The 22,319-nt window shown below is 44.1% G+C and overlaps 1 protein-coding gene across 1 annotated transcript in view; it reads right to left on the bottom strand.

The window, feature by feature from the left end:
- THSD4 (thrombospondin type 1 domain containing 4) overlaps positions 1 to 22,319 on the bottom strand; it is a 574,978-nt gene that overhangs the window by 298,837 nt on the left and 253,822 nt on the right. The window contains exon 8 of the mRNA XM_034994843.1: positions 17,969 to 18,105. Coding sequence (XP_034850734.1) covers positions 17,969 to 18,105 — 137 coding nt within the window. The remainder of the gene's footprint in view (positions 1 to 17,968; positions 18,106 to 22,319) is intronic.

Raw genomic sequence — 22,319 nt, 5'->3', positions numbered from 1 at the left:
ATTAAATCTACTTATTCCTAAAATGTTATTTTAACTTGAACCCAGTAATAGGTTTCACTGTCAAATTTTACTGATTTTGCTCTCAACACTTGTCAAACTCAAGTTAAATTGGTTACCAAATGTCTGTATAGCTTGGGAACAACTGATAAACCTCACTGTCCTTTGTGATTTTCATGAGTGTGGATTAATGGCAATAATAAGAGCTCATTTTCTGGAGCACTTACAGTAGAAGGAGATACTGCGCTTGGTGACTGACACAGGATTATCTCATCAATCCTCACAATGACTCTGGGAAGTAGGTCCACTTCTCTGAGGCACAGAGGTGCTAATTCATCTACCCAAGGCCACACAGTAGTATGTGATAGAACCTAGACTAGAAACCCAGGTCCCTCTAACTCCAAAGCCCTTGTTCTTCACCTCTCTACTGCCACATGGAAGCAATGTCCAATATTCTTCAGGATAATTTGATCAGTCAGGAGAACAAGAGTTTGATGCCCATGATGTTGAAGGATAATTGATATGTGCTTATGTCTATGAGAGCAATTTACAAGCCAATCACCCTGTTTACTAACTCGACCCCATACATAAGCCTTCTCTTCTGTGATGGTCATCTCGGAGTCTGTGACCCACGTGAAGAGGCTGCCCGGGGTCCTCTGGGGGCAGTGCTAAGGCCACCCGTGGGTTAGACAGGCACACCCAGGTAAGACCAGCCAGTCTGCCTCTGGGTCAGTCGGCTGTGCCTGGCCCAGCAGGGATCTGGGACTGGAAGCATGAACAGAAGGCAAGCAGCTTTCTGTGTAAACGTCTAATGTGTTTACAGCCAGTCCCTGGTTTTCACCACCTCTCCTTTAACCAGGCCATTCCCCCAGCCAGGCCTGAAAGCCATCTATATTTAACTTTTCACCACCTTGATTCAAGAATTTGTCAGTTTCTACCAGGCAACCATCTCCCGATCAATGTATGAGCGCCATCTAGGTGTGAATGGCGGTAACTGCAGGCCACAGCAGGCGCCCGTGTCCCGTGGGGGCACTGTTCTTTCCTACGTCTTTCTAGAAGCCCTTGCAGAGGGCTCCTCGGCATGAAGATCCTCATAACACGACTTTGCACTGGGCATTATATCCAGCAAATCATGCAAATGTGGTTTCGGCTTTTGCAGACTCTGTTATGTACGACTGGAAAAAGAAGTTAATAAATCTCTTACCTCAAGATCATAGGCACTGAAATCCCTAAATGCCCAGTACATTAAGGGAGTTAAAACTGAGATAAGGATAGGTTATTCCCCAATCTCTGCCACCAGATTTCTGATTGAATTTGGGCAAACAGCATCTCCCTGGGCCTCGGTTCTCTCGACACTGTCCTCTCGATATTCTCAGTGAGGATGTTGGACAGTGTGATATACGCCATTCTTACAAGGCCTAGCTCTAGGCTGTCACAATACTTCCACATAACAGCTTCTAATGGCTGCTATTTTGTTTCAAACTGGTAGACGGAACAACCAATAAAGAATAAATTATCTAGAGACGCTCTGGAGGTGACTGGGCAGGCACCGCCTAGGTGTATTCACATTCTCCCACTTCCCCTTCTTCCTAACTAACAGAACCCTGACAATGTTTGTGTTGGCAACGTTCCCATAAGACCAGACCCCGGTCTCACTAATGAGATGGAACCACAAGTCAGTTCGATGGAGCTGTTGAGAGAGCTATTCCTTGAGGAAAAGTCACAGACCTGGTTGACAGGTACACTTAGGCTTCTGCCTGCCTGGAGCACGGGCTCAGTGGACTAGAGTAGTCAACTTGTGCTCATGAGAACATGCAGTCGCATGCTAAGGAGAACAGACAAGACACCAGAAGGAGCCTGGGTCCTTGACAAGCTGCAAGAACATCTTCATTCGCTGAGGTGAGGACCTCTTGCTCTGGAGTTGTTGCTCCATAGGAAAAACAAAGCTTCACTGGGTGAAACCACTACTGTTGGGTTTCTCTGACAAGCAGAAAGTCATCGCTGACACAACAACTCAGCTTTTGTCATTCATTTTCTCATTCAGCAAAAGTACGAGAGTATGTGCCTGCAGGTATGTGCCAGTAACTGTCAGATCCGAAATGGTCCAGACTTGAGGCACTTGCACTCCGGTGAGATAAGGTTTGGGGCAATGTAACTCATCAGAAGGCATCAGAGGCAAGGGAAGGGGTCAGGGATGTCTCCCCCACGGTGACTCCTTAGTTGAGTATTCAAGAATTAGCCTGGTAAAAAAGGAGAAAGAGGGCTATATGCCAACCTGATGGGCATTGCCCCCTTCCTCCAGGCTGAAAGTGCCTTCATTCTCATTCCAGTGTCCTTCTTTGCCTTCCACTAGTGACTTCGTTAAATCCCTTGGCCCGTGATCAGTTGAGGATGGGCAGGAGACTTAGTTCTGATGAATAAAACAGGAAGAATATTCTGCTATGAGGGCATCTAGAAAATTTTCCTTCACTCTTACAAAGAAGATTCAGAAGAAAGAATAGTCTCTTCTTCCTCTTGCTGGACCTTGTGTTTGCCCGGAATCTGTCCATGGCAGATATCCTGAAAGTGAGGGAAGGGAGCCCACACAGAGTTCAGCAGAGTGAGAAGATGAAGGGAACCTTGACCTCAGTGGCACCACTGAACTGCTGTGTTGAGCAACACCAGAACCACCAGGCGCTCCAGGTTATGTTATATGCATCAGTAATGTCCCCTTCGTGTTTTACCCTTTTGGAGTGCATGTCCTGTTACCTACAGCCCAAAGTATCCTGCTACAAAGGCATTCTAGACAGAAGCAGCTGCGTGTACCAAGGGAACAAGAACTATGATAGAAGATGGCCTGTTCTAAGAACCGCAGGTAGTAAAGACCAACGTGGAAGGTGAAAGAGTCGTGTGATGAGAGGACGTGGCAAAATTAAGCAGAGACCTAAGGACCAGCAGGGACCTCATGGGAGTTTTCCAGCAGGGGAGTGACACTTTCAGATTCATATTTTAGAAGATGATAACGGCAGTCCTGTACAAGGAGGGACAACACCAGAGACAGGAAGACCTTATCACCGTGGTTGCTCTACTCATCCACCCCAGCGATGGTAAAGACTTGAAGAAAGGAAGTGATGGTAAGAAGGAGGGTGAAGAACAAAATACAGAAACCTATCAAGGAGGCAGTTTCCTCAGGACCTCGCCACCACTGGCTGTGGTTCAGAGAAAGAAAGAGGAATGGAAGGTGGCATTCCTATTTCTGAACTGGGTAACCAGGTGGGTGCTGCTCATGGAGATACAGGAGAAAGCATCTGTGATGGCAAAGTTATTATCTTCTGGAGGAGTTGGGGGGAAATGATAAGAAAATATTCCATTTTAACTATCCCAAAGTTGGAGGTGTCTGTTGGACATGTAGGTAGAGCTATCCCACATACAGTTGCTAAAGGGGGTAAAGTATGGGCTGGTCTCCATGATTAAGCTTGGCCAAATTTCCCCATGCTTGATGTCTTGATGCACAAGGAAAACACAATCTCATAAGGAGCTTGTGCACTGTCATGGGTAACGTTTGAGTCCTACAACTTTGAAAAGAACTTCCTGAGACTTTAGCTATAAAGCTAAATCATTGCTTCTTCCTAGTCAGTCAAAATCATGATTCCGACCAGTCCCAGAAATTCAGACTTGGATATCCAGCTGTCTACTTGATATCATTATTGGAAAAGACTGGAGGATCATCTGAGAAAACATAGAACCTCCTGCTGATCACATTAGCGCAGCTCAGAACATGGACTCTCAGAGGTGTTGCCTTAAACGTGACATCCCTGTACTATGTGGTTGTGCATTCACAGGATCCCCAGATAAGACCTGGTGAAGAATGAATAGATTGTATGATGCCAGCAACTTCAGATGATCAGGGTTGAACAACCCCGTGCTGGCTAAAAAACAGATTGATTTGTTCATCTGAACAAACGTCTTTTGAATAAGTACTACGTGCCAACTCTCTGTGCTACTTAATGGAGGATCAAGGATGAGCAAGACAGGGTTGGTCACTAGTTCAAGGTATTTCTGGGCATCCACGGGGAGGCAGACATGTAAATCAAAAAGGGCAATAAAAGAATTACAGGTGTCTCGATAGAAGTCTAGTTGAGGCACAACGGGGAGAGGCATCCACCCTCTCCTGGGACCAAGAGTGAGCATGATAGAGGAAATGGCACCTAAGCTGAGTCTTGCCTGGTGAACAGCTATTTGCCATTTGTATAGGGAAGAAGAGACGTTCCAGGCAGAAGAAGGAGTGCAAAGCCCAGAGGCATAAAACAGAGGCGTGACCTATTCAGAGAGCTTTACCTGGTTTGGCATGGCTGGAGTTTATGAGGGAAGAGTGGCGAGGTAGGCAGGGGCATGGTCACGGTGCCCGCTGAATGCCATGCTGGAGTCCGGACTTCATCTATGGACGGTGGGGATAGGCACAATGGGCCCAGAAGCAGGGGAGTAATTTGCTCTGACTTATATTTTAGAATCCCTCTAGCAGCAAAGTGAAAGCTCAACTGAAAGAGAACAGGGCAAGAGGCAGGAGGACCAGTCAGGAAAGTCGTCAACGGTCCAAAGAACAAATGAGTGAAGACCTGATATACAGCAATGGCACCAAGAGGGGAAGAAGGGATGGACACAGGAGACTCCAGGATGCAGGAGACAGAACTTGACCACCTCTGGATGTGGGGAGGCGAGAATGATGAAGGCATCCAGCTGGTCTGGCTTGGGAGATGAGCAGGATGGAGGGGTGACTTGCCAAAATCAGAAGCACAAGAGGATGAGCAAGGTGGGAGGGAAATAATAATGAGTTCTGGGCTGATCACGTTGGGCATCTCCAGGTAGGGATGCAGAGTAGTGAGTTAGCATGAGTCTGCAGCTCAGGAGAGACACCTGGCAACAGAAGATGCATCAGTTCTCTTAGTAAATATCTGTCTTCTGATGAAGAATTAAACTGATTAACAACCAGAGAAGTCAGGAATGTCACTTGTGGCCACAGAAGAGATGGTGTCAGTCTAGGACACTCCAAATTGATTCAGCGCTTCTGGCTCTCCATTCTCTAGAAGGTCTGAGTTGCAATGTCTTACACAGAAAGGTATACAGAGGTGATCTTGTCCCAGCCTGCACCCAATTTAAGCACTTTCCCCCCACCAGTTTATCAGCTTGTCCACATTTTGCCTGTACATCTCTCGCTGTGGCTACCTGCCCAATATGCCCCGTTCATCACACACTGACTAGGCATTCAGCTGTATTTCCTAGGGAAGGCATTACCATGAGAAATGGGCCATTCCAGTATCAGAACTATTTTTTAATGTTGACAAAAGCTCTATTAGAAAATATCAGAAAATACCACCTCAGCCTTGGATAATCATGGCATCTGTTCTTCAAGCAATCCACAGAACAGAAGGGATGTAGGGCAGTCTTTACTTCTAGGATTGCCTCAGGCACTTTCTCTTTTAAAAAAGAAGTTAATAAAAACAATAAAATAAAATAGCAGGATTTGAAGAGCATATTGTAATACAGTTTTCATTTTGAAATTACATTCGCCCCTTGTGCTTTAATTCAATACAGAGCTTATAACACTTTAACCAAGGCTTGCTGGAGAAGGGAATGGGATAGGATACAGCTTTGAACATGCATGCACCTTTGACGCTTTTCAAGAGCATGGGGTTAAGGAATTTTTTGTTAAGTGAGCCGGGATGCCTCAGTTCTCCAAATGTCCAGCAGGGGGATCTGCAAGTGATGCTGCATAGTTTTTTGGGATTTTTTTCCCCCTTCAGAACTGAACATGCATTTTCAAAAGACTGTTTCAGTGCTTCATTTTTGCAAAGTTGAACATTGTCCCTCCTGCCCCCGAATTCCAAAATACATCGTGGCTTCCGACAACATCACGAGAAGTTTTACTCTTCATGACTGATGGAACCCCAGTTGATCAGAGCCAAATCCGGTAGAGACTTGTGGGCAGAAGACAGCTTCACCGTCTGGACACAAACAGTATTTATGAGCAGCTCATGCAGCCCAGGGAGGCCAGGCATGGGAGACGGAAACATAGGGCAGATGTCAAAGCCCAGTCCACCCTCCTCCAAAAGAAGTGCTCTGAATGCAACAAGGAAAACGGGAAATCTTTCACTTTTTTTGCCCTCCACGCCTGTATTTTGAAGAATTACAAACCTAAAGGAGAAAGTTGCAAGAACAGTTCCAGAAACATCCACACACCCTTCCCCTGGATTCAGTGCACATTTCACCATACCTGTTTTACTCTCTGCTCCTTTCCTCTCCTTCTCCCTGGTATTCATCCGTTCTATCAACACTTCCTAAGCACCTAAGTTCAGTCCTTCTGTTCTGGGGGCTCACTGTGGACCAGGGATGTCAGATATGTAGACAAATAAGGTCACTCCTAATGAGAGCAGAAAGGGTATCAGGACAAGGCACCACGGGGGGCTGGGGGCACAATATGAGCAGTGATTGTGCCCCCCAGGGTCAGGGAATGCCTCTCAGAGGTGACCTATGTGGGACATAGAGGAAGAAAAGGATTTCTAGGGAACAGGGTAGAAATGCAAGGAGGAATCAGAGTCATGTGTCCAAGGGCCGAACAGATTTTGCTTGTCCCATTTCTAATCTTCTGCTTCCATGTCCCCCCTTTCGAGAACAGCCAAGAGTTAGCACCTATTTTAAGCTTGCTAAGCCAGGCCAGGGGTGGTGCTAGGGCTCTTATCTGCATCTCCTCCTCAAACCCTTGCAGCCTTGCCAGGTTGGTGCAGGTGTCCTCACTTCACAGAAGGGAAAAAGGGGGCTCAGAAAAGCCAAGGAATTTAACAAAGGAGACCCAGCTGGTGAGTGGCAGAGTCTGTAATTGTTTCTCTATATCTTCTTAAAGTTCTACTGGTGAAACCCTCTCCCCAAGGACGCCTGGCACTTCCTTCCATCCCTCTCCCCCACACCCCCTATCCCAGGTCAGTTGGGCAGTAGCTTTCTCAAACCCACCGACTTTTGGGGGACCATGGTTCACTTCCTCTGAGTCTCATTCAATCCACATTTTCTGTTCATGTCAGGACATGGCTCCCATTGTTCTCTGTTCCCAACCAAGATCCAGGTATAATTTCCTGGACAATTTCTGTACCTTGTCTCCATCTGTCTTCGCCACCCCCAGACATCAAGATCTGTGTAAATAAGCCCCCAGACACATCACTGCTACTATCAGGTCTTTATACATGAAACAATATTTAATTCTCCCAGAATTTTATGAGGTGGTCTCAGCATCTCTAATTTATATTTAAGAGTACTGAGTCTCACAGAAACTACAGGACTTGCTCAAGGCAATTTGTTTAGTGAATTCACACCCATGCCTGGTTTGGGAAGAGCCAGAGAGACTGAACTAACACAAGTGATTCAGAACTAAGTCTGAAAATAAACAGCAGTTTACTTTGTGCGTCCATACACAATTGCCCTCAGTATTATGTAGAGTTCTGGGTGTTGTCATCAAGGAGAAATTGCCCTTCTTATTCACATGTATCCCAGTGATCACCCCCATTACTCCACTTCCACTTATTTTAATTTTGGCCTGTTCAGCTTATCCTCATCTTTGAATTAAGCCGTAATTTATGCTAGTTACCTGAGGAGCTGCTTTTTTAAAAGACATGTAATTTCAACACTGAACACTAGGTGTCACTATCAACCAGTTCTGCAAAACCGTCCTTCAGAATGTGTCATCAGAAAAAGTCATCGTCAAGAAATACTAAAGTCGTATTTACTTCATATTGTGCTACATAATCTATAAAAATTGGAACACAGCAATAAGATTCTCATGTACAAAATATTGTATGATCTCTGGCCTCACTTTGTAGGGCTCAAATATCAAAAAACCCACCCCAAAACAAAAACCAAACCAAACCCCAAAAAAACCTATTTTTTCCCCAAGTGAGAAATAATAGCAAGAACACATCAAGCAGGGTGATTGGGTGGCTTAACTGGTTGGGCTTCTGACTCTTGATTTCAGCTCAGGTCATGGTCCCGGGGTCCCGGGATGGAGCTCTGCATCCAGCTCAGCGCTCAGTTTGGTGTCGGCTTAAGATTCTCTCCCTATGCCCCTCCCCACGCTGTTCTCTCTCTCTCTCTCCCTCAAATAAAAATAAATAAATCTGTTTAAAAAAAAAAAACCACATCAAGCACCACTGGAACACTAGGCATTGTACTTTATTTATACCATATATTTGAAACCTCCCATTGCATGTGTGAAGTATTTAGATTAGGCTTTTAGAAACTAATTTGAAACCAAAGGATATAAAGATCTTTCACTCAGAAAAAGCTAATCAGCCTTCTCACAAGGGAGACAAACATACTTTACAGCTTTGTCAAGTATAGTTTTAAGAAAACAAGGCTAGTATTTGGGCACCAGATGTTTGAGTCCAAGATCTTTTTACATACATGATTATCTTCAGTTTCTCAGCAATCATGGCCATCACTGATCTTCCGTCCTTAGTCCATTTGGGTGAGTTTGGAGGCAGGGCAAAAAAGAATCTTTTCTCCTGGCACCTTCTCAGGATTTGGTTAGGAGACCAGATCCAGAATATCCTTGAATGCTATAATTATTAGCATTTTGCTGAGAATTGTGAAAATAAGACCCGAGAAAAATAATTAGGATAAACTACATTTCAAACCATCAGGAGATGGGTTGATAAACTTTAAGAAATTGATAGGATCTGTAAAAAATAAAATAAATAAAATAAAACTTGTATAAGATATTGCTAATTTACTGAATGACAGAAGATAGCACCTCAAGAGCTGGGCTGCTCTTAGGGGCAGCAACATTTTTTCCTGTCAAATTCAGTTAATTCTAAAAGAAAACAGCAGTTAATTCTACAAGAAAACACAAAAATGTTCTGTGTTTTTCAATAAACCTTCTAATTTTTTTTTGCTTTCCCCCAACCATCCATGGGATCTTGACCTGGCCTACCATGGTTTTGTCATCAGGAGTACTTTTGATGATTGTAACTTTCGCTATTCCAGTCCTAAAAGTAATGGAACATTCATTTTTTTCCCAAGAAGTAAAAATGTGTTGTGAATACGAAGTCTTGCTAAGGCCCCTGAACACAGATGGCTTTTCCAAGTGATAGAGAAAGGTCTTCATTCAAAGTCTGTGAGTGCATTACTTCCAAGCAAAGAGCAAGCTTACCTTTCATAAGCATAGGGGAGCAAAATCTGGCACCATACAAATGTGTCTCTTTGGCAGGTGAATTATTTCAGACTGATTTTTTTTTTATTATTATTATTACGTTATGTTAATCACCATGCATTACATCATTAGTTTTTGATGTAGTGTTCCATGATTCATTGTTTGTGTATAACACTCAGTGCTCCATTCAATACGTGTCCTCTTTAATACCCATCACCAGGCAAACCCATCCCCCAACCCCCTCCCCTCTAGAACCCTCAGTTTAGTCCATGGTCTCCCATGGTTCATCTCCCCCTCCGATTTCCCCCCTTCATTCTTCCCCTCCTGCTATCTTCAGACTCAAGAAGTTTTTCTTTGTTGCCTTCCTACTAACTGCCTAAAAGGGTTTAGATAGAGGACCTGTTCCAGGAAGGGAGCTATCACCACAAATAACTATAGTTTGATATACACTAGGTATGGTAGACAGGGAGGACCCTAGCAAGGCCTGTTTGAGCAAAGCCCTCTCTGTCCCATTGTTTCTGGATGGCCCAGCAAGCACTCATTCTTTCCATTCTTGGTGTGAATTGCCTCCCTTCTCTTTGAAGCCCTAGTCCTGTACCTACTTCTCCTTGGTCCAGAATGACATAAATACCTCATTTTGCCTGTCTTTGGAATCTCTCATGTTTATGTGGGTTTCCCATATGTACATAATTAAATTTGATTTTCTCCTGTTAATCCATTTCAGGTCAATTTAATTCTTAGATCAGGCAGAAGAATCTTGAAGGAAAGAAGAAAAATTTTTCCTCCCCAACATAAGTTTAAATGCTGGTATGTTTTATTTCTCTCTCAAAAATATATGTTCTGGTATTCATGTATGAATAGACATATAGATTAATGGAATAGAATAAAAAAGCACCAAATATATGTTTACATATATACATATACACAGTAATAAAGAGGGAGCCTCAAAATAGTGAGGGAAAGATTTATTCAATTTTGGTAAGGCATAACCTGGGCAACCATCTGAAAAAAGTATAATTGAATCCATACCTCACACAATACACTACGGTAAATTCCAAATGGATTAATATAAAATGTAAAAATGTAAAAACATTAGAGCCATAAATTAGTGAAAGAAGACAAAGAAGAATTTTTTAAGCTTCAAAGTGCAGTAGGTCTTTCCATGACACAAAATCTAGAATCATCAAAGAAAGAATTGCTAAATTCACCATTTAAAAAAATTTAAAACTTCTGCATGGCAAAAAATAAACAAAACCTCATGATCAAAGGCATAAGTCAAAAGGCTACTTCAAAAAAAAACACTTGCAATTTATATCATAAAAAAAACTCTTTCATGTATGAAAACCTCCTACAAATTAAGAAAAAGATCAACAACCCAATAAAAAACCAGATCACAGAAAAGGAATATAAATGGTTCCTGGGTCAGGAGGGCAGTGCTATTGGGGGGAGGGATTAGAGCAGGACAGGTGAGGTGCCTAAGGCTCAGAATTTAAGGAGGCCCGAAGGATTTAATTTCATTAGGTACCTCCTTAAATTCTGCACCCAAGGCACCTCACTCATCCTACTCCAGGCCCCGAAATGGTTCTTAAACATATGAAAAGATGCTCAACCTCACTCAAATAAGATAAATGCAAATGAAAACTACCCAAGGTACCATTTTTCACTTATCAGATTGGCAAAAATCCAATGTTGGACAACACACCACCCACAGATATCACTGGTGGGAATGTGAGTTGTTTCAACCACACTGGAGAGCAATTTACCACCCACTAAGCATTAAAATCACAAATACATATGGATTCTTGACTCACTTCTAAGAATTTATCTTACAGATACTTGCAAAGAAGTAAAATGACCCCCACACAAGTCTATTTATTGCAGATTTGCTAGTAATGGTAAGACTGGATGTATCCTAACTGTGCATCATCATGTTTAAATAGACCATGGTTAATTCATACAGTGCAATGCTATGCACCCATAAAGGCAAGAAGGACGTCCGTTAGATACTGAAATGGAAAGCTTGCCAAGGTATGTTAAATAAGAAAAGCAAGGTCCAGAACCGTGTGTGTGATAAGCTATTATATATGTCAAAAAGAAGGAGAACAATAATAAATCATGGGCTTATACAGGCATAAAAATATCTGCCTTAAAAAAAATGATCAAACAATGATTATTTCCTCTTGGGGCATGGGGAGCTGGGCGGATAGGGCATAGGGGATCATACTTTTTGATGTCTGAGTCATGTAAATTTATTTATCTATTAAAAATATAAAATACAAAATTTAAGTATTTTCATCTGGCACTTTTGTCCTCAAATATCCATTTCCACCTAGATGTCTGACACCTGAGGCTATTTTTCTAAGGCTTTTCTATCACACTAACAGAGCTACCCACAACTCAGTTTGACCTAAATTTGGCAGCAATTTAAACGAGATGCCCAGACTCACAGTTAGGATGATGGGCTTCCCCTTCAACTCTTCACTCAGACTTTTAGGCTCTACGGAAGCCATCATCAGGCTCAGCAACCTCCATTAAAGATGTCTGATCCTACAGCAACATCACCAGTCAAGAATATGACTGACTCAGGGAGAATGTGCAGACGGACCAAAGGGAAAGCCAGCGACTGTGCCCCTCAGCCTTGTGAGTCTAAACAGAGACTGCCTGGGGTTTCCATATGCAGCACAGTTTTCTGCATCCCTAAAACGTTATCCCGTGACTTGGGGAAGAGTACCTGTGGGGTTGAGCTTGTGTGCAATGACTGCGGCATAACTGTGCAGCGTCTGTACATAACAGAGCACACTCAGACAGTGCTTCTAGTCTGTGATTGGTTTAGGGGTGGGGATGGGGGCACGTGGAGGCAGAGGTAGGTATTTGGCCCACGGGACTCTGCTGAAGCTTCCTCTGAGGTCTCAGTTACAAGTGCCAGTCACCAACCCTGCCTATTTAGATAGAACACTTCTTTAAGTTCCCTTTGGGGGAATGCTGCCCATTCCTTCAGAAAGTTAGGGGGAAGGGGCCCTAAATTCCTCTCTCTGGTATAGGAGGGACCACCAGGAAGGGCAGGTTGAAGCTCTGGACACCATACCCCAATTTTACCTGGGCAGCCTCTCTTTTATCTGCTTTTATATTGGAGATCCTGGCTGACCCCAAAACTTGCTCTTAATATCATCCTGTTTCCAGGAGAGTTTTCTCTGGGCACACAGAATGACTTCATAGAGGTCTTTCCATTGCTAAAGCCAGCATGTGTTCAGGAAGATGTGTGGGCACCTTGGAGGAACCAAGTCTGGCACCATCAAGGGGAGACTAGATTAACCCAAGGGCAGGGAGCAGGGAGAAGGCACGAAAGGTTCATCTCCATATCTATCAGCTCTGGAGCACTGAATTTTCTCCCACCCCTGGGGACTTACAAGGTCAGTAGTGCCTCAACCCCTGCCCTCCCCTACAGTCCATCTAAGGTATGCCTCCTCACCAGTTCACCAGCCCAGCTCCCCCATTAATTTCATCATGCTTATCAAAATTCCTAATTCTTTTGTCTCTTAACCGACCTTTTCTCTTTATTGCTTTTTCCATTAGATTTTAAGCTCAATGTGGGTAGGACCATGTTCATCTTTTCCACTATTTCATCCCCCATACCTAGCACACTGTACAGCAGTGAGCAGTTAAGGTTATTTGTTGAATTAATTAATAATCCTATAATATTGCTTGGGCTGTTAATAAGTATGCATTAATTAAGAAATCTAACCAGACTTTTTACATTAGTAGTGGTCCCAATCATTGGAAGTGAGAAAAATTATAGATAATGGAAAAGAAGTGCACATAAAAGGGCAAGAAATTTCATCAGCTTTTCTTTAGGTGTCAGTTTTAGATGTCAAGAGGTCCTGAGAACAGGGCCTGGGATCTAACATTTCAATGCTTCTTTAATCCTATTCTTGATTATTTGTAGGAAAGGAGGTTACACAGCCAGTTTCTAACTTGTTCTTGTACTCATTCTTTCATACATTTTAAGAATATTTACAGAATAATCTTAACATGTTAATTAAGCACCGAAGATACAGACACGCACGGCACTAATTCCCTCTCCTATACAGGAGTGCAGACACGTGTCAAAATAACTATCACATGATATGATAAGCATTTTATAGTCACAAGCAGAAAGTCCTTTTAGAACACAAGTTTGCTGGGGGTGGGAATACGAGAGGGAGTCCACAGAGTGTCACTTAAGCTCAGAATTCAAGCAAAGTAAAAGCTCTCTACCCTCTTTCAAGGCTGAATCATGCAGATGTCTGGCAAAGGGGAGAACATTTCACCCAATACAATTATCCTCTTGGTTTCACTCAAGTGGCAACAGAACTCTAAGCAAAGTCCACAAAATAAAGCCAGTAACCAAAAGGAAAATAAAAGAAGCAACTTCGGGCAAACAGGCAGAGAAGTGAGCAGGGTCTACCCATTTGGCTCAGGAAAGCGCAATAGTGGGTTACACAGGAGAATGACGGGAATTTGGGCCTGAACGCACGCAGGGACACTCACCCATATGCATACACCCATCATGTCATCCTTCTCCATCAGGGCAGCACGCTGGCCCAGAGCTTATCTCTGAACATTTGGAAACAGTTACCTTGCTTTAATTTACTGAATAAATCTGAAAGTGTCTGTGGATGTGTCCAGATTGAAGGCAAGCAGTGTCCCAGCTGGGAAGGGAGGTGCAAAGGCCCCCCGCTGAGTGTGGGCCCATGGTCGCCCCAAGAGTCGCCCCACATGAAGGCGAAGACCGACCAGGGATGAGAGGCGGAGGCAGTTCAAGGGCAGAAGGTCTTCTTCTCCCTCCACAGAAGGAAGGCACCATCGGAATACGTGCTGTCACACTTGTTTAGGTTCTTCCTGCCTTAGCTCTAAAGGGACTCAAGAAATTCAGAGTGGGCGAAATAAAACGAGACGAAGGATCGAGAGCTTGGCAGATGCCAAGAATTTTCCCTGACCTCTGAGGCCTCGGGTTCTGGGGATGTGGCCAAGGGGGCTTTGTGTCCTTGTTTTTTCTGCACTCAATTGCCCATCCCAGCCAAAAATGAGAAAGCTCTGTGCTGGTTTCAAGACTAATTTCATTTGCTGAAATCCAACAGACTGAGTCACCGAGACCTCAATTCATTTACACATTTATTTTAAGCACCTATTCAATGGTAGGCATTTTGCTAAAGCAAAGTGCCTGGAACTGCTCCTAGCTTGCTGGGTGGTGGGTGGGGGCGGTGGGAACGGAAGAATAAATACTGTGCTCAAGGGAGTCAGCCAGTGGCTTTTGAGCCGAGGCCACCATGTGGGCCAAGGACGGACACAGATTAGCACTCGAGGCTGAGGGGACAGCGTGTACATTCTCGTGGACACATAGCCCCGCGGGCCTGTTTGGGGGGGAGGGGGGTGGGTCTTGGGGGTGGCTCTCACTTTCAGGATCATTCAAGTCTAGAAGTCTGAGGTTTCTGTAAGGCTGGTCTCCAGGGAGTTGAGAGTATTTTTCTCTTCCTTGTCCTTTACCCAAGTGACCCCGTTCTTTCAAAAGCCTGCTATGCCACCAAAGAGAAACTTTCATCTAGGTTTATTAAGTGGTGAGCAAAAATAATACATGTGTCATCAAACAATTAAAATCCAGAGTTATTTAGACAGAGTTGAGATCAAGCAAAAAAAAAAAATCACAGGACAGTTAATGTGGTGCTTAATGATAGACATTATTACTGCATTCTCTGTTAATTAGATATAAATGCTATTTTGTTCCCATAAATGACAACAATGATTGGGCAGGGCTATAAGTGTCTCAGAGACGTCTCTGAAGACTGGCCAGACATTCCTATTTGATGTCTACAGGGAAGGGGTCGAGTTGAGGAAGGGAGGGTCTCTGTGGGCTCCAGATACATTCTTTTGCTTGAGGAAAAGGTAGTTCTTTCCCCTCAAAGCTTATCCATATGCAGTCCTGAGCCTGAAGACAACTTTTGGGACCCTTCAGTCCCTGTCAAGAAAAGGAAGTCTAACCCAGCACTGAAGGACTGTAGAGGGAGACCCCCATTTTCTCCAGCCTGCAGCCCCTCACAAAGGCAGCCCTAGGACGTCTGCATTCTTCCTGCCCCTCTTCCAACTCTTGGATCTAAAGCACAGAGGATTTCCAGCAACAGGGTAAATGCAGGCTGGCCAGAGGGTGCTCTGCCAGCCCAGGAACAGAGCATTCCAGCTTGCCCGGGGTGGGTCTGGGGCCTTTCTTTGGCTTGGTGTCAAGGGGGACGGCACCCTTCTCTCTTAGTTACTCTTTTGTGGGTTGCGCTCGTATTCTTATTTGATGCTCGTTGCCTTTCATTACCTTTTGTTGTAGACCTGGGTTTGCATTTGGACTTTATGTGGCCAGCAGAGGCTTTCTGGAGCCATTTCAGATGTCCGCGAGTGACAGCTCTCTCAGCCACAAGTCAGCAAGGCAGAGATATCAATTTGAATTCTGGGCTTCCAATCAAATATTCAGAAAAGGACACTGTACCCTTTGAAAGTTGCAAAGGAAACAGAACTTGGGCCTGGGAAGCAAATGTACTTCTGATTACTCTGAACTGAAGTTCTAGAGAGGACGGGATAGTCAGTGATTCCAACAACTTCAGGGAGGATAATTTCAGGCAAGAGCACAGAGAACAAATACATAGTGATATCAAAGCAGCCCTTGTAACATCAAATTCCTATTAACCTACTCACATCCTGGGGAATTTTGTCCCGATCTTTTAGCAATTATCATCTGCAAACCGTGCTGCCCTATAGTCTGAATGGTTTTTGACAATTCGTAAGAATCCATACCCACGTCCTTAGAAGTGCTTGTTTTTCTTCCATATCATCAGGTCACAGACACTCAATGCAACACTAGGAAAACACATTCCTCCAGCGGAAGGAGCCCACATTTCATCTTCCTTCCAAGTCATGACACCACTCTACATGTACATTTCTGAGTCTCAGTTAACTGTAGTTTCATCAATGTATCCTTTAGAACCTTTGCTACTTGAGAACCAGCGGCATCAGCATCACTTGGGAGCTTGCTGGAAAAGCAGACTCTCAGGACCTTCCCCAGACCGGCCGAATTAGCATCTGCAATCCCCTGGTATTTCACCCTACAGTGTTCTCACAAAAGACAATGTGAGTCTCACAAATCTGTAATCTACCAACAAAGAAGATGCTTTTGCATAGGAAACTCAAATACGACAGGACATATGTGGACATAAACAACGTATTAATACTAATATATGTCAGCATGCTTACTAAATGCCAGACCAGGAGGTAGATACTGCCCTCCTCATGTGTTGGAGGCACAAAGTGCTTATCTAAGCTGCACAAGATCACACAGAAAATCACACAGTGGACGAGGCACGATTTGAATCCAGGTGGTCTGACTTTCAAAGGCATATTTTTAACCATTACACTCCACCCGCTCCTGGCGGTGTGCAACTGTACTCAGGAAACGAAACAGCTCTGATTCAGGGCCTGAAGAAAAAGCTAGGTTGCTGTAAGGCCCACCATTGCAGGCTCAGTCACATTTAGAAGCAGAGACCACGTGAGCCGGAGATCAAAACCTCTAACAGAACCCTCTTGGGTATGATCTGAGGTCAGCGAGGCACAGAGAGGGCATGTGGAACTCCGTGGTTCCCCCGATCGGGTGGAAAATGGGGGCCAGACAGGTCTGAGCCCCCACTGTACTTCCCATCACGCTCCCCTGCCTCTTCCACGCCACATCCTACCTCTCTTGGGGTTTTGCTCTTCCAAAGACCCCTCCCACCCATCAGATAACCAAGGACAGCTGCTCCTGTCTTCACTTTCATTGAAAATCTGAGAACATCTGTTCTGGCTGAATAAGTCATTTTGAGTCCTATCTGAAACCTCCTCATTAAAAAAAAAAAAAGTCCGGTCCAGGACAGCTGTGCTTATACATCACCCGTCAGTAGCTCTTCAGCTAAACAACGACATAGAAGGTGTAACAGGAACTTTCAGATGTGATAACCAAGAGTTCTTCCTTTTTGAAAATCAAGACTGCCAGCTACTGGGCATTAATTAAGACAGCGTTTTAGTCTGGGCTCCCAAGAGTCATGCACCTGCCGGGGTCTCAGCTCCACTCATAGATTTAGAGGTGCAAGAAGGGTGGCAGTCCAGGCCCAAATTAATGTGGCCATGGAATCTGTGCCTATCTAAAGTGCCTACTGCTAACCAAATAGTTCTTTCTGGCACAGGTAAGCACCCCACAAAGATGTTCTCAGGCCCCAAGTGTTTGCAGAATAGGGGGGCAGGGAGTTCCTGGAACAGACTTCACAAGTCCAAAGAGGCCGAAAAACTCTTCCTGTTTAAGGTACAAATCTGCTATAAAAGGCACTGAACCACTTTCCTTTGGAAGCCTGCCCCATCTGGTGGGAGGCAAGATTAAATACACCCTGCCCTTAAAACGCCACCCTTGCCCTCGTGATGCCAACAGTTTCTTGATGGATCCGGCCGGGCCTTTTTCATAATCTCTACTTCAGAGGTAAGGAATGATCATTGAGTCCCCTTTGATGCACATGGTGGAAATATAAACCACTTAATACTTGAAATGTCAGACTGCGCCGTGGAAGATGTTCTAAGATCAAAAACACAGAGAGGACCAACCCGCCCTATTTTAGCCCACTTGTCCCAGAGCTCATGGTTCGGTGCTCCGTGGGCTGTGGGGAGGTAAGAGGCCATGGCCTGGCTAAACACAATGGAGTGGGCAGTTCTAGATCGATCACCCAGAGAATGTGCTACAGACACCCAGTCCAGGGCACTTACCTTGCACTGCCCAGACACGCAGATGGCCGTGCCATTCTGGTCACAGGGGGTACCATCAATGACCTTCTCAGCTTGCCGGACATAGAAGCGGTAGCCCATTGCCTGGCAGTTCAACTCACACTTCCGGTTGCCCTTTACTATCAAAAAAAAAAAAAAAAAAAAAGCGTCTTTTTGCTTCCGGTATTCCTTACTGAGATAAAATTCACATAACATAAAAATAACCATTTTAACCAAAGTGTACAATCAGCAATTTTTAGTATATTCCCAGTGTTGTGCAACCATCACCACTAACTAATTCTAGAACATTTCTATCACCCCAAAAAGAACCCTTGGACTTGTTCACTGTCACTCCTGCCCCCATACTTTGGCAACCACCAGTCTATTTTCTTTCTCTGGATTTGCCCATTCTGGACGTTTCATAATCACACACTTTATTTATTTTTAAATTTTATTAATGTTATGTTAATCACCATATATTACATCATTAGTTTTTGATGTAGTGTTCCATGAGTCATTGTTTGTGTATAACACCCAGTGCTCCATGCAGAACGTGCCCTCTTTAATACCCATCACCAGGCTAACCCATCCCCCCATCCCCCCACCCCCCCCAGAACCCTCAGTTTATTTTTCAGAGTCCATAGTCTCTCATGGTTCGTCTCCCACTCCGATTTCTCCCCTTCCTTTCCTTACACCACACACATTTTTCTTTTTTTAATTATTTATTTACTTACTTGAGAGAGAGAGCACGAGGAAGGGAGAGGCAGAGAGAGAGAGGGAGAATCAGACTCCCTGCTGAGAAGGGAGCCTGAGAAGGGACTCGATCCCAGGACCTCGAGATCAAGACCTGAGCTGAAGGCAGACGCTTAACTGACTGAGCCACCCAGGTGCCCCATAATCACAAACTTTTAAAAAACTGCATTGAAGTTTTGACATCTCCCTATATTTGATGGCTGAGGGAAGAAATTTGGTCTTGACCTCTTGGCATATAGTAGAGAATCAATGCTGAGAAGGTACCATAAAGAGATTCTTAAGGAATCTCACAATGCAAATAATAGACTCTACTTTTAGAAATCCTCCCATGCTTTAACATAGTCGTGATTATATCTTACTTATCAGCAATTGCAGTGAGCACACAATTTTTATATTCTGCTTTAAAAATTTTTTTGTACTGAATATCTATGCAGTTATATCACTTTTATGCTCTGTTAAATAGCCGGAGTTTCCTGTAATCATTCCTCCATTATGAGATATTTAAGTGGTCTCCCCATCACCTTAGGTGGAAGTCCAAAGTCCTCAGCAAGAGATAAAACATCTTTCAAGAGCTGAACCTTGCCCACCTTCACAGTTTCATTTCCTACTGTTCGTCCTTAAATCCTTGTTCTGTTCCCAACTAAGCACTTCCTCTGTCCGGCTATTGCTTAGCTGTTCCTTCTGGCTTTGCCTCACTTGGCTGGTACCTGTTTCTACTCGGCTTTAGTTCCCAGGTCACCTCCTCTGGGAAGCCCTCCATGGATACACCCACCCATCTGATCTGGCCCCCTCTATGATAAGGTTAACCAAACTTGAGGGACCACAGGGATGCATCTGTCGTATTTACTCTTGTATCCCCAGCATGGTACAGAGATGGGTACATAGCAAATACTCTAACAACCCCTGAGGAATAAAAGGCAGGATGAATAAATATTGGCCTTTTTTTTTTTTGGCTTTCTCTCCTCTCCCCCGACCGATATATTCCCCTACAGAGTCTTTCTATTTCTGTTCCATCACACAGAGCCTGGCACACAGTCAGTGCTTAATAAATGCTAAATTAATTACAGCTACAACCAATACCTTCAGAGCAATTTAGCTGCCTCCAAAATAAGAATGAGAAAATTTTTCAGGCGAGATATATTTCCATATCCAAAACAGACAGACAAGCCAAGTACACACTGATTTTTTTTTTTTTTAACTGTTTTTGGAGACAAGACGAATGCAGTACTCAGCCATAGATAGCATGTTCCAGGGTCATGCCTTTGTCTGAAAATCTGATTACTGGATTGGATAACACTGACTTTTTCCTACACAACACAATACATCATATTTTCCCCAGTGTGCCTGCCTGACTGTCATAGCAATGAACTTTACTCCAAAGCCATTGAAAACCGCTAACAGGAAATAACATGGAGCCTCTGGGACCACAAGGTTTAGGAACACTGAATCTTCTATGTACTCTGAGCTCTGTCTTAGAAGTCAAGAGACAGGGTTTCTTACCCTGGCTGCCCAAAAGATATAAGAGGCAATCTTGGGAAAATCAAAGAATACCAAAGATAGAAGCACCTTTGGGACTTATCTAAAACCATCTTTTCATAGATTAAAAACACAACACCACAGCAGGCCTAGGAAAGGGGGTGACAAGGAAGGGGTAAACTAGTCTCCAAAGCTTGCTTTCTCAGGTCATCTATCTCCCCGGACTCTGCTTCCTCCTTCCCAGCTCCTCACTTCTGAGTTGACAGCAGGAATTATCCACATGCGTTGCCTTTTACGTAATAAAAGTGTCTGAAAGGCAGCTTCACATGGGGCAAGGGTTTGGAGTTCTCACTTCTCTTGGCTTTCTCCCAACTACCTCTAGCCTTTGGGATACTATCTTCTGCAGCCGCAATTTTATTTCTCAATATTCGCAACCATATTACAGAAAAACATTCTGAGAACAAAAAACCATGGCTGAATGTGAGACAATTATGGCAGAATCTCCGGATAGCTACATGAAAACAACCTGGAGGACTGGCCTTAAGTCTGGGCTCCTCCTCCCTGTGGTCCAAACCAGCCACTAGGTCTGACCCTCTGCCTATATGGCTTAGACAGTGTCCCTCCCTTCTCAGACTTGCAAGAAGGAAAAAGGGGGCTCTAGCAAAGAACTGAAACCTGCAGACAAGGGGCTGCCTAACAGAACTGCTTAGAATCCTGCTGTCTTAATAATACTCAACCTGGTGCATCTCATAAAAGTACACAAGGACTGACTTCTCTCAGCCCAGCATACACCCCCAGCCACTTTAAAATTCCACATAAAAATATATTTGCAGGCCTCAGATTAAGGTTTTTCATGGATAATCACTTGGTTCCTTTTTTTTCCCCATGAATACAATTACATTCTCATGCCAAGAGCCTCTTCTCTAAGCAGATTTTATCATGGTTTTATCAGTGCAGACAGAGGAGGAAAACAGAAGAGTGTCCATGAGTGGGGAGCAAGGGGCCAAGAGCAAAGTGGGCACATCCTTCTCTCCCTGATTCTCCTATTGCTCTCCCTCCCTGTTCTCATCTGCTTCCTAAATGTCCTCCCCACCCCCAAGGGGGACACCTTTCTATTCCACAAACTGAGGGGGCGATTCTCAGCGTGTCCCAGGACTGGAAGCACAACATCCCCTGGGAACTTGTTGAAAATGCAAATTCTGGGGCCTCACCTCCCACTCTTACAGCAGAAATTCTGGCAAACTGTATTTTAACAAGTGCTCGGGGTGATTCTGGGGCAGTCATTTGTGAGCCACTCCTCTAAGGAAAATCAAGTACTGAGAAGGCTTGGAAGCAGCCAACTGTTCTTATTTTGAATCCAAGATGTTCAAATTCCACACCTAAATTTCAAAGGTAATATAAGCACTATCTTGAACTACATGTAGAATATTGCCAGGTATCTGGATCCCTGATGGTAAAAAAAAAAAACCCTCTTATTAAAAAAAATGCCGCAGGGAGCGCCTGGGTGGCTCAGTCGTTAAGCGTCTGCCTTCGGCTCAGGTCATGATCCCAGGGTCCTGGGATCGAGCCCCGCATCAGGCTCCCTGCTCTGCGGGAAGCCTGCTTCTCCCTCTCCCACTCCTCCTCTGCTTGTGTTCCCGCTCTCGCTGTCTCTCTCTCTGTCAAATAAATAAATAAAATCTTTAAAAAAAAAAAAAAATGCCGCAGATTACACAAGAAAATTCAGCTGATTTAGAACAAAGCAGCTAACAGCAAAAGCTATCCTCAAAAACAGGTTAAATATTTAAATCACTCACTGAACTGTGTTCCCTTGGAAAGCCCACTGATGTAAAGACATTTAAAAAAAATGATTTTATTTATTTGAGAAAGAGAGAGAGAGAACACAAATGGGGGGAGGGGCAGAAGGAGAGGGAGAAGCAGACTCCCCGCTGAGCAGGGAGAGGGCTGAGCCATGCAGGGCTCAATCCCAGGACCCTGGGAGCATGATCTGAGCTGAAAGTAGATGCTTAACCAACTGAGCCACCCAGGTGCCCCAAGAGTAAAGACACTTTTTAAGTGATAAAGGACAAAGAAAATAGAAAAGGAGTTAATAGTTACAAAATTTTGGAAGGTAGGAAGCAAAAGG

The sequence above is a fragment of the Mirounga leonina genome, unplaced genomic scaffold (genome assembly GCF_011800145.1).
Source record: "Mirounga leonina isolate KUSES-001 unplaced genomic scaffold, KU_Mleo_1.0 Mir_91, whole genome shotgun sequence".
Classification (NCBI taxonomy): Eukaryota; Metazoa; Chordata; class Mammalia; order Carnivora; family Phocidae; genus Mirounga; species Mirounga leonina.
This window is presented reverse-complemented; position numbering and strand designations above follow the sequence as displayed.